General features: G+C 41.6%; 1 protein-coding gene across 1 annotated transcript in view; it reads right to left on the bottom strand.

The window, feature by feature from the left end:
• prex1 (phosphatidylinositol-3,4,5-trisphosphate-dependent Rac exchange factor 1) overlaps positions 1-12,210 on the bottom strand; it is a 164,706-nt gene that overhangs the window by 119,175 nt on the left and 33,321 nt on the right. The window contains 2 exon segments of the mRNA XM_080031313.1: positions 10,722-10,844; positions 11,696-11,761. Coding sequence (XP_079887439.1) covers positions 10,722-10,844; positions 11,696-11,761 — 189 coding nt within the window.

The raw sequence follows: 12,210 nt of genomic DNA on the forward strand, positions 1-12,210 counted from the left end.
ATAAGCCGGTTCTGTAAGCAAAGCAGAACGTAGGCAATGGAACGTCAAACTCGCCCCTGTTCCTCAACAACAAGCAGTCGCATTTATACAGAGAGGCGCAACAGATTGTGTCGGCAATTTTACCCACCCCCCTGAGGTAGTCAAATTCCCGGAACAATCTGTTGCGCCTCTCGTCCCCTGTTCTGCAATGGTACCATTTATACAGCAGGGCGAAGGGCGGAAAGGCCGGCATTTTCCCGGCTTTCACTGGCTGTGTAAAAGAGGCTAGTGTACTACTTGTATCAGTTTACACTGACATGCTCCTGGATATGGTGACACTTCAGTAGCTGCACCTGAAAACAGCATGCCTTTTTGTAGCTATGTTTACAACCGAAGGCCACTCCAAGGCATTTCCTTTTCCTAAAGTGACGACAACTATATAGTCAATTTAAGCACACTCAAATGACTTACCAGGGCCAACCTGTGAGTTTATTTTTAACATCAAGACTACTATGAAAGACATGAGTTGTTGGCAGGATAGCTCAAAGACCTGGCTTGTCCCATTGATAAACATCTTCTTTTTTTTTTGGTGATTGGAATGTTATCGCGGGGGCCAGATGAGAAGGGTTGTATCAAACACTGAATAATCACATGGAGTCAAAGCATAAAGGGTGTGGTTCAGGCACTGCATAATGACATGACTGTTGCTTTCTGCACAGTGCTCATGTATACACTCCCAGAAATAGAGCAAATATTGATGTCTCTGATTTCTCCTCCAGCGTGAGTCACTTTTTCACCTTTGCAAACTTTGAATAATCTCATGCAGGCCGAGACCTTCAAATAAACACTAAACCTCTGGCCGTGTAAAAAAATTTTTTTTTTTTTTTATTAAACATTTTTGCCTTGAGTTAGTAAGAAAAATCTGCAAAATGTGATCTGTATTCTGCTTAAGAGGAGTTAGAAAGACAAACAACTGTGGCTATTTTAATTCTAAGTCAAAGACTTGGGGGCAATTTTCTATTTTTTTTCTATCATCTGCAGAAGTCCAAGTGGTCTTGGCAACATCCAACTTTGAATATCAATGAATCTTTGTGTTGTGCTTCCCTCACTGTGAGTGGCAGACTGTCTGGTGGAACAATGCAGGAGGTTAATCAAAGCCCAGTCATGGTGTTGACCTCTGGTGGAGGTCAAGGGCTGGAGCCAGCCCATTGGCTGAGAGGTGTCAGTGTGAAGAAGACAAAGGTTAGAGGGGGAAATGTAATGGATATGTAGTTTTTAAAAAAAAATATTTTTTGGCATTTTTTTTAATGCTTTTTATTGATAGTGAGAAGAGACAGAGGTGAAATGGGGCAGAGAGGGGAGTGACATGCAGAGAACGACCGCGGGCGGGAATCGAACCCAGGTCTGCTGCTGGGCCCAGCCCGGGGGGGACGCCCTCCCAACTGAGCTAAGGGCGCCCCTATGGATATGTAGGTTAACACTTTACTTTAAGTCTACATGTTTTAGCATATACAATGCTGCTCGAAAGTTTGTGAGTCCTGCAGAGATATTCCCTCAAATTCTAAACTAAACTTATAAATGATAATTTATACTCCAATATAACATTGACTTTTCGCATTATAGATTCAAATAAAAAAAGTATATGTTGTCATTGTTTATTCAACGAAAGAGATTGATTTTTAACAAAAAGTCAGATTTCATGAGCGCAAAACAATGTGAACTCCTTCAGTAAATAGGATATTTCACCTCCTTTCACTGCAATAACCTCAACCAAACGCTTTCTCTAACGACTGATCAGTCGCGTTGGTTGGACAGGTTTCTGTCATGAACTGCCCGCTCCAGGTCCAGTCACAGAATTTAAATTTGATTCAGACCTGGGGCCTCATTTATAAAGGTGTGTGTAGAATCCATCCCAAAACATTGTGTCCGCACAAAACCAAGAATGTGCTGCCCAAAAAATAATAATTTAGATTAGGGCTGTCAAATGATTAAAAATTTTAATCAGATTAATCACAGGATTCCATGGATTAATCACGATTAATCACGATTAATTCTACCATTCGAAATAGGCCCAAAAAATTACCATTTTTTCTGTATATTGTTATATGAATTGAAAGATAAAGGACAGAAGGTGAATATATACATTCAAATGTAGTTTTTATTCATTGAAAATCCAAATGATGGTGTAATTACTGCAAATAAATTATAATCAACTAAAACAACCACACCATACTTAAATTTGGCTGTCTCTATTCAGCAAATATAGCATAGGCTATAATGGCATGTATTGAGTGAATCCATGGTTTTGCATTCCTGAATACAACCTGATTGCAGTTTGTTCGTGTGTCTGTGTTTAGAAAAGGCCCCAAAGTTCATAAGTTAGTGTTTGATATTTTTTACAGTGTGTTAAGATGTGTTTTATTCAGTGTGGATAACTGTCAGTTAGGGCCGTCACGTCAGTCGGCCGGAGAGTCTGTTTAGTAAGTTTCCTTTCTCTTCTCCCTCGGTCGGATGTGTGAGCGTTGCCGCAGTAATCGATCATTCCACATGTGAAACGTGTTTATTTGAGTTTATGTGAATCACCCGTGAGTGAGTAAGTAGCTCGCGTTGTCGCCTGGCACCGCGGCTTCACTTTGCGCTCCCCGTGTGAAGTGACGGGCGGACGAGCGCGATTGTGATTTTTCAACCGCCGCGACAAAAAGATAAACAGTTCTCAACTTTTCCAACGGCTCCTACGAGCGCGCGCAAGCGTTCGACGAGCACGGAAGCGACAGTTCCACGGGAGTGCGCCCGCTTGTCGTGTCGCCTGACAGAATGCCGCGCCTTCTCTCTCCCCGCTCGCCTCTCCATTGACAATGCATTGCCAGGGGCGACAAACGCGTTCCGTCTGAAACGGCCTTTAGAGTGACTGTAGTGTAGAGCGGGTGGGATGCACGGGCGGATCATTCTGCACATGCGTTAAATGCGTTAAAAAAATTAACGCATTAATTCCAGAAATTAATCACCCTGCGTTAACGCGTTAATTTTGACAGCCCTAATTTAGATTTATAAAACTGTGCGGCGCACAGTTGCACGCAATCTTCCCTTTATAATTACCCACCTGCAGTGAATTGTGCGCGGACGATCTCCGCCCCGTGTCCTCCCACTTCCCTTCCCAGTTTCATCCCACAATCTACCATAGATGGTCAATGCTAAATAGCTCTGGAATATTGTGACGCTTTTAATAAGCACGGCACTTTGACTGATATAAGGGGAAAATAGGGAGGCAACCGGCCGCAAAGACAGCGACTGGGAAGGAAGAAAGCCAGTGCCATGTGCCGCTGTAACTGGCACAGTCATTATAGTCTTTTTAAAGCAGTTTCGCCCAACTTTGTACTGTATGAAATATCACGTATTAGCCTAGCAGGGCTATATGTAGGCCCATATAACATGTGAGAAGTAAAATAATGTGAGAAGTAAAATAATGTATTAGCCTATAGTCTATTCCAGAGTTTTTGCTATGTGCAGTAGCATTTTGGGAATCATGCTTATTTACTTTTGGCTGAAGGTTAAAATAGAAGACCTCTCTTTTATACAGTTAATGTGAAGCTGAAGCTAGCATGCTGTTAGCTTAGCTTGGCATAAAGACTGGAAACAGTGGGAGAGATCTAGCCTAAGTCTGTACAAAGGTAACAAAATCTGCCTGTCAGCGTTTCATATTAAAAACTAAGTATTTCTCTTCCTGGATCTTGCCACCACGAGGTAGCCAGGCAACAAACAAACATGACTTTTACACTTTGGTAAAGGTCAAACTATTCCTATAATAGTTTTTAGACAAAACAAAGATCTATGGCACAGAAATATAAGCTACGTTAGCGAGTTTGGATGCACTGGCAATACTGATATTATTGATCATTTAAAAAAAGAATTTACAAAATTATCCATAATTAATGTAATCATTAGTTGCAACCCCTATAACATATAAATATACACTTTAAATGAGTATTTGTACTGTATCTTTTGATATAATACATACACTGTGTTCCAAATTATTATGCAAATTGGAATTAAGTGTCATAAACATTTAATTTTTTGTATTTCATTTAAACTCATTGATGGTATTGTGTCTCAGGGCGCTTTGGATCATCGAAATCAATCTCAGACACCTGTGATAATCAGTTTGCTAAGTAAGCCCAATCAAAGGAAATCTACTTAACAAGGACGTTCCACATGATTAAGCAGGCCACAGGTTTCAAGCAATATGGGAAAGAAAAAGGATCTCTCTGCTGCCGAAAAGCGTTAAATAGTGCAATACCTTGGACAAGGTATATATGAAAACAATAGATATTTCACAAAAACTTAAGTGTGATCATCGTACTTTGAAGAGATGTGTGGCTGATTCAGAGCAGAGACGGGTTCGTTTGGATAAAGGTAATATGAGGAAGGTTTCTGCCAGACAAATACATCGGAATAGGAAAGCAGCTGCTAAAATGCCATCACAAAGCAGCAGACAGGTATTTGAAGCTTCTGGTGCCTCTGGAGTCCCGCAAACCTCAAGGTGTAGGATCCAGAAGTTTGCTGTTGTGCATAAACCTATTATTCGCCCACCCCTAAACAATGCTCACAAGCAGAAACGGTTGCAGTGGGCTCAGGAATACATGAAGACTCATTTTCAAACAGTCTTGTTTACTGATGAGTGCCGTGCAACCCTGGATGGTCCAGATGGATGGAGCAGTAGTGGATGGTTGGTGAATGGCCACCATGTCCCAACAAGGCTGCGACGTCAGCAAGGAGGTGGTGGAGTCATGTTTTGGGCTGGAATCATGGGGAGAGAGCTGGTAGGCCCCTTTAGGGTCCCTGACGGTGTGAAAATGACCTCGGCAAAGTTTCTGACTCACTATTTTCTTCCGTGGTACAAAAAGAAGGACAGTGCTTTCCGTAGTAAAATCATCTTCATGCATGACAATGCACCATCTCATTCTGCAAAGAATACCTCTGTGTCATTAGCTGCTATGGGCATAAAAGGAGAGAACCTCATGGTGTGGCCCCCTTCTTCCCCTGACCTCAACCCTATTGAGAACCTTTGGAGCATCCTCAGGCAAAACATCTATGAGGTTTGGAAGCAGTTCACATCAAAACAGCAGTTATGGGAGGCTATTCTGACATCCGGAAAAGATATTCAAGCAGAAACTCTCCAAAAACTCATAAATTCAATGGATGCAAGAATTGTGAAGGTGCTATCAAAGAAGCAACATGTACCTTGGCCTGTTGAGATGTTTTTGATTGAAATAGCTTTTTATTTCACTAAATATGATCTTCACATTCTGCAAATTCAACAAATGACCGTTTTTAGTTGTTTACAACCTATACAATTTTTTGAAACTCTGTTGTGCATAATAATTTGGAACCGTGCATTTGGAGTTTTTTATTTTTGAAAAAAATACTTTTATTATTGGAAGGTTTGTTCAATAAAATTTGAAATATACTCCAACGGTTGATGACTTGAAAATTATACTGACTGTGATTTGCATCGGCTATTTCGGTAAATCTGGGAAAATCTAATTTGCATTATAATTTGGAACGCAGTGTATAGCGGCTATATTTCATGACACATGTAATCAAAGAGATTTACCGAAATATGATTTAAAGCTCCCATATTATACACTTTTCGGTTCTATTATACACCATATTATATGGTCTTAGTGGTCCCTAATACGTTTTTCTTTAATTGTTTGCTGAAAAAAACTTTCAGATAATTTATTGTACTATGCTGATGTTCAGCTAATCTCACAATGGCCTATTTTTTAAAAAGAGCTGCAGCTCCCCTCGTAAATATACAATCTTTGAGCTCCCCCCGCCCCCTATCCGGAAGCGAAGCCAGATACGCCTCGCCCTCTGTCTGTCAGGGCCGTGGACCAATAAGAAATAGGGGTGTGGGCTGCACAGTGGAAGCTTCTGGCTTTCCAGTTTTTGAGGTCAGAAACGAGGAGAATTCTGACTGGAGTATATTGGGGGGATGGGATGGGGGTTTCAGAAAGGGGGAGAGTGAGAAAAGGAGAGATTGTTATTTTTTTTTATATTTTGGCAGTCTCTAGGCACACCGTGGACCCATGGATATGTTAGAACACATTTAAAAAGTGCATTTAGCATAATATGTGACCTTTAAATGTATAATATCAACGCTATAGTGAGATTTAGCGTGACTCATCACACCTGAAACTAATATCCAATACTGCTTTGAGTCACAAAGGGTAATCTCCTGTTGTCGGACTGAGGTAGACTTGATGTTAACTGATACTAGTGCAGTGCCCGTAGGAAGCAGGTCTGCTGTGTGTGTCCCGCTCGTCACTCATTTCATGCTTTGGTCGCAGCAGCCAATCAAACCAGAGTGAGGCGGGGTTTAGGCGGAGACTACTTCATGCCCGTCGTTACTGTGGCCTTCAGTGTGCGCATGTATTCGCCGCCAGCAAGATATAAATATGATAACTTCTACATATTTGGTCCAAAACTTCATAATCAATCAAGGATGCACACCTTCGTGCCGTGCGCAAGCAATATCCGGAAGCTCAGGCAGATCTGACTAACAGTGAGAGAGATACTAAGGTTTCAAAAGCACTTGCCCATAGGGCAAGTACAGGTAATGTTTTACTTTCCCGAATGTCGTGTTCACTTGCCCAAAAAAAACTGTTAAACAATGATATATATAGGCTACTTAAATTATACATTTTAGCGAACCGTATCTCTTAAATGCAAACATAGCTTACTAGTCTCATCCTGACCACATACAACCAACAACAATTCATATAAGCCTAGATATCATGACATCACACTACACCAAGCGCTTGGTCCTGCTGCAGCATTGTAAAAGGGCCTCTTTTTGCCATGCACCTGGCCTGGTTTTGGGGGTCTCAGAAAACTCAGTCTAGCTCAGAGTCAAGCTGAAGGTAAGCTTCCACACAAAAGTGTTCAGAAAAATGTAACTTATTTTACTTATTTAAAACGGTCACATTGTGCGAAAAAGTGATAGTCTGCCATAAAATGATTAAAGTCCACCATGTTAAAGCTATTGCACAGTTATACTGTAAGTAGGGAGGGGGATCATTCATTTCTATTCATATTGATACCATTATAAAGACTCCACAATCCAAATCTTTATCGATACTTTTCTATTATTTTGTTAAAAGAGAACTGGTATTATTGCTTGAATTGCTTATAAGATGAGCAGAGCTAAGGATAGGACTTTAAACAGGTCATAATTCCATATTTAGGCCTACTAATAATTTTATATTGCTGGGGAAACAAGTTTTTCACCCAAACTGTATTATTCAAGCTTCTCACGAAAAACTTAAATTTCTTTTTTTCTTGATGTTACATTTGAACACATCATGATGTCATTTTATTGACCTGTGCCTAATAATAATTTTACTGAGCCGACCTGAACACATCACATTTGAACGGTTTGCGATTTTTTTTTAAAGCCAACTATTTCCTATCCTGCAGATTTTAATATGGATTTAAAAACTATCAAATTTTTTAACTGCGGGACTTGCTACACAGTCTCTCGTTTGTTGATCACCGCTGCATTGAATGAATGATGAGACGGTGCCGAGCCCGTCTGCAGCATGGTCTGCAGCGGCAGCGACTCAGCGGACGGATTTTTTTTTTTTTTTTTTGGAGACAGAGTTGAAGCGGGTTGAAGGAGTTTCTTCAAGACAGTCGAAGGTACAACACTTTTACAGTCTATGATGCAGACCACTGATGGAATAATTCGCCAAAGTAGGCCTAATTAGTTGAAGATGACCCGACTCGATATTTAAAATTACATCATGTGACCTACTGGACTCCATAGCGGTATCGATAAGCTCAAACGTTATTGATTTCTGGGGTTTGAATTAGGGATGGGGCCGATCCGATCCAGTATCGGGTCCGATATGGCCGAAATCTGCGTATCGGATATCGGACTGACAGCTCCGATATTAAAATCCGATTTTTTTTTTTTTTTTTTTTTTTTTTTTTTTTTTTTTTTTTACACAATGTAAGAGCGAACATGCGCCGACGTTCGGTGGAGGGAGAGAGGACATCACTTTATAATTTGACATACAGTACATATCAGTTTGTTAGCCAGTGAGCTAACCAAAGCTAATCAAAGTCAAGGAAGTGGAGAGGCTTGTGACAAATTCTACTATGTTAAATACAGCCAGAGAGAGGAAGACTGTTCAGACAAACAGACCACCACATATTCTAGTGGGGCAGAAGTGATCATTGAGAAGGATTTTTTTTGTGTGACTCTATAATTCTGCCTTTAAAGCTCCCATATTATACACTTTTCGGTACTATTATACACCATATTATATGGTCTTAGTGGTCACTAATACGTTTTTCTTTAATTGTTTGCTGAAAAAAACTTTCAGATAATTTATTGTACTATGCTGATGTTCAGCTAATCTCACAATGGCCTATTTTTTAAAAAGAGCTGCAGCTCCCCTCGTAAATATACAATCTTTGCGCTGCCCCCGCCCCCTGTCCGGAAGCAAAGCAAGATACGCCTCGCCCTCTGTCTGTCAGGGCCGTGGACCAATAAGAAATAGGGGTGTGGGCTGCACAGTGGAAGCTTCTGGCTTTCCAGTTTGTGAGGTCAGAAAAGGGGAAAATTCTGACTGGAGTATATTGGGTGGGGGAGGGGTGGTGGTTTCAGAAAGGGGGATTGTGAGAAAAGGAGAGTGTTATTTTTAAAAATATTTTGGCAGTCTCTAGGCACACTGTGGACCCATGGATATGTTAGAACACATTTAAAAAGTGCATTTAGCATAATATGTGACCTATAAGATAAACCTATATGCATTTGTGTATATTTATTGCTCTTTTAAATTAGAATTGCTTAAGCCTTCCTAGCCTAATACATAAAATCACCACCAACAAAAAAATGTATAACAATTATGATATCGTATCGGTCAGTATCGGTATCGGCCGATATCCAAACCCTAGGTATCGGAATCGGATCGGAACTAAAAAAAAGTGGATCGTCCCATCCCTAGTTTGAATATAGCGGAACCAGGTCCGTAGCCTAATATAGCCGGCTTTCGGAACGTAGACAGCGAAACTGCGCGCACACAGGCTGTTGTGTGTGTGTGTGTGTGTGAGTGTGAGAGAGAGAGAGAGAGAGAGAGAGAGAGAGAGAGAGAGAGAGAGAGAGAGAGAGAGAGAGAGAGAGAGAGAGAGAGAGAGAGAGAGAGAGAGAGAGAGATGCTGCTGCTCAATAGTAAATATAGCCGATCTATTTTGTGTGAGTTAGCGGGAAAAAATTGTTTTGCGGACTCTAAAACACATGAATAAATAGCGACTAGGCCTACTGACAACTCATCTAAAATCCACTTGCCCGGTCGGGCAACCAAAAAGCAATATCAACTTGCCCGAACATTATTTTCACTTGCCCCGGGCAAGCGTTAGTGTCAACCACTGGATATGCAAGTCACAGACGTAGGATGGATGGATGGATGGATAGATGGATAGATGGATAGATGGATAGATAGATAGATAGATTATGAAGCGATGGAGGCCATTCATCTTAAAGCTGTCAGTGTTAGTACCTGCAGCTTCCCTGTCTGGCCTCTGTATCTGCTAGTGGCCACACAGCCATGGACAGAACACAGGTGGCGCTCCTATAATCAATTCTCCACCCTGACACTTGGCCTGACCCACTGAATGAATGGAAAGCCTCGCACATGTGTGAAGATGGGATGTTTTGATGCTGTGCACAGATGTGATTACATGTCCACAAGCAGGTGGAGGAAATACTGCTTGTGTTATTGTTAAAGTACAGAGGGATGCTGTGTGGTTTATACTAGTGGTGGACCCATTTGGGTTTTTCAATGGTCGATGCCGATACAGATATTTAGAGCGGGTGGGTGATGAACAGTTATATTTTTTTGTTGCATTTGATAAAATACAATTCTATCTGTATCTACAAACATGATTTGTGCATTTCTTTTAATCGGCCTCGTGAGGCGCAGAGAGAGAGATATTGCTCAAAATCACCCAGTACACCAAGCCCATGTGACATGTTCTCCTTCTGACATTTCAGTGTCAGACAAGCACCAGTTCAAGAACGAGCAAGTGTTGTACCGATTCCGCTACGATGACGGCACCTACAAGGCCCGCAGTGAGATGGAGGACATCATGTCTAAGGTAACTTTGACTCTTCAGTGCTCAGAGAGAGAGAGAGAGAGAGAGAGAGAGAGAGAGAGAGAGAGAGAGAGAGAGAGAGAGAGAGAGAGAGAGAGAGAGAGAGAGAGAGAGAGAGAGAGAGAGAGAAGCATTGTGCCCTCACTGAGTGACACACCATGGCTTCCTCCCGGGACACAGAGCCTTCTTTGTCTGTCCCCTAGGGCCAAAGCAGTTCAAACAGAGGGGAGGGAGGGCTGCAGAGCGCAGAGGAATCTTTGGATGGAGGGATGGAGAGGAGTGAAAGAGGGAGATGGCAGAGACCGCAGACTGATGAAGACAGGATGCATGCCTCTTTGTGAGAGGAGGAAGGGCAGAGTGGTGGAGGTGTAGAGGAGATGGGAGGGGCTGTTCCATGTGAGAAAGAGAGAAGGCTTTGCACGCTTTCCCTGCATCTGTGGTAACAGGGAGCTGGTGAAAAGAGTGTGTGTGCTGTTTTGCATTGCAGAAGAGTTCGGATCGTGAGGAGATATTCACTGATTTTGACAAAAAGTGATTTTGACTCCACCTTTAATGTGTGTGTGCATGTGTTGTGCCCTTACAAACTGGAGGAAGACGTGTCCCAGTGCCTGCTGAGGCTGGGGCTCGGGCTGCAGACTGGCCTCCACAGCGGACAACACCTCTTTGTGCAGCTCCAGGATGTCCTCCATGTTGGAGAACAGAATCTGCAAAGAAGGAAATGATGATGTAAAGGGAGGGGAGAGATAGGAAGGAAGAGAGCACAAAGAGCAAGGAAGTGACCAACAGATGGATGGAGATGTAACATTACATCTCAGCATCCACAATAGAAGAGAGTAAAGGAGAGGAAGAGAATGGGGAGGCTTTTTTCATTATCCTCTTCTTGAGTTAAACTTGACAGGTAAAGACTGGGGTTAAACAGTTGACAGATGTGAACTGTGTGTATAAATAACTCACAATTTAAACTTTATAAAACACAAAGGATGTATCTTTGCATTTTTACTGAAAGCAGATGTCCTCTTAGCTCCGCTCATAACTGCACTATAAGAGTGAAGGTATGATATATATATACATATATATACTATCTATGGGTATGACATGTTTTCCTCTTTGGTTTTGCACTTATGGTGCTTTTGTCTCACAGCCAGCTGCACAGAGAGCAATATATTATTATTCTAGCTTAGAGGATGATAGTTTCAGTAAAAATGAGGTCGTCGCCAATTGTCTGCCTTTTGAAGATTGTTCAGTTGCATCGTTTGGTTTTAATAACGTTTTACTGAAGAGTAAGTGATCCCGGAGGTTCCAATCTGTCGTCATCTTTCCAGCTTCAGCTGTCCAGTTCAATCTCCACATTGGATTCTGTCTTTATTCTCTACATTTTGACTTTATTCTTCAGGCGCATTAAGAAATGACTTCCAACTCTCATTCTTTTCTCTGTCTGGTGGCCGTGGCCCTAACACTCTCCCATAAAATATCAATAACAAGCATTTGAATAAAATATTCTGACTTGTAGGGTTTGTTTCGTTGACTGCACCAACCAATATTTAGCCAGTCATACCTTGACATGTTCGGGTGAGAGACATTGTTGGTCATCTGCAGTCTGTCTGATTCTCTCCAGAAAGGCCTAAAGAAGAGAAGAGGAGGCAGGGTCAGAGAATAAGCTGGAATCCTCAAGCATTTCATATGCACACAGGAGTGCAGGGTCCCTCTACTGATTAAAACCTAAATGTCTAAGCCCTTTACTTTGGGGAAACAGAATCTGTCCCATCACTAGGCACAGACATAAACACACAAGCCTTTGAGCAGTTGACAGTCATATGTACACCCACACTTTTTTGCTGCCATTATTGACTGCCTTTTTGCACAATTACTTATTTATTCATACAGAAACTAGTTACTGACTAGGGATGGGAATTGATAAGAATTTAACGATTCTGATTCCGGTTCCGATTCTGCTTATCGATCCGATTCCTTATCGATTCTCATTGTGTGAGAAAATAAGTACAAATGTGTTTATTTGTATTAACCTGCTTAAATATCTGATCAGAAGTGTGTCTAGTGTGTGCAACAATT

Source organism: Ammodytes marinus, assembly GCF_949987685.1.
Source record: "Ammodytes marinus genome assembly, chromosome: 7".
Lineage (NCBI taxonomy): Eukaryota > Metazoa > Chordata > Actinopteri > Uranoscopiformes > Ammodytidae > Ammodytes > Ammodytes marinus.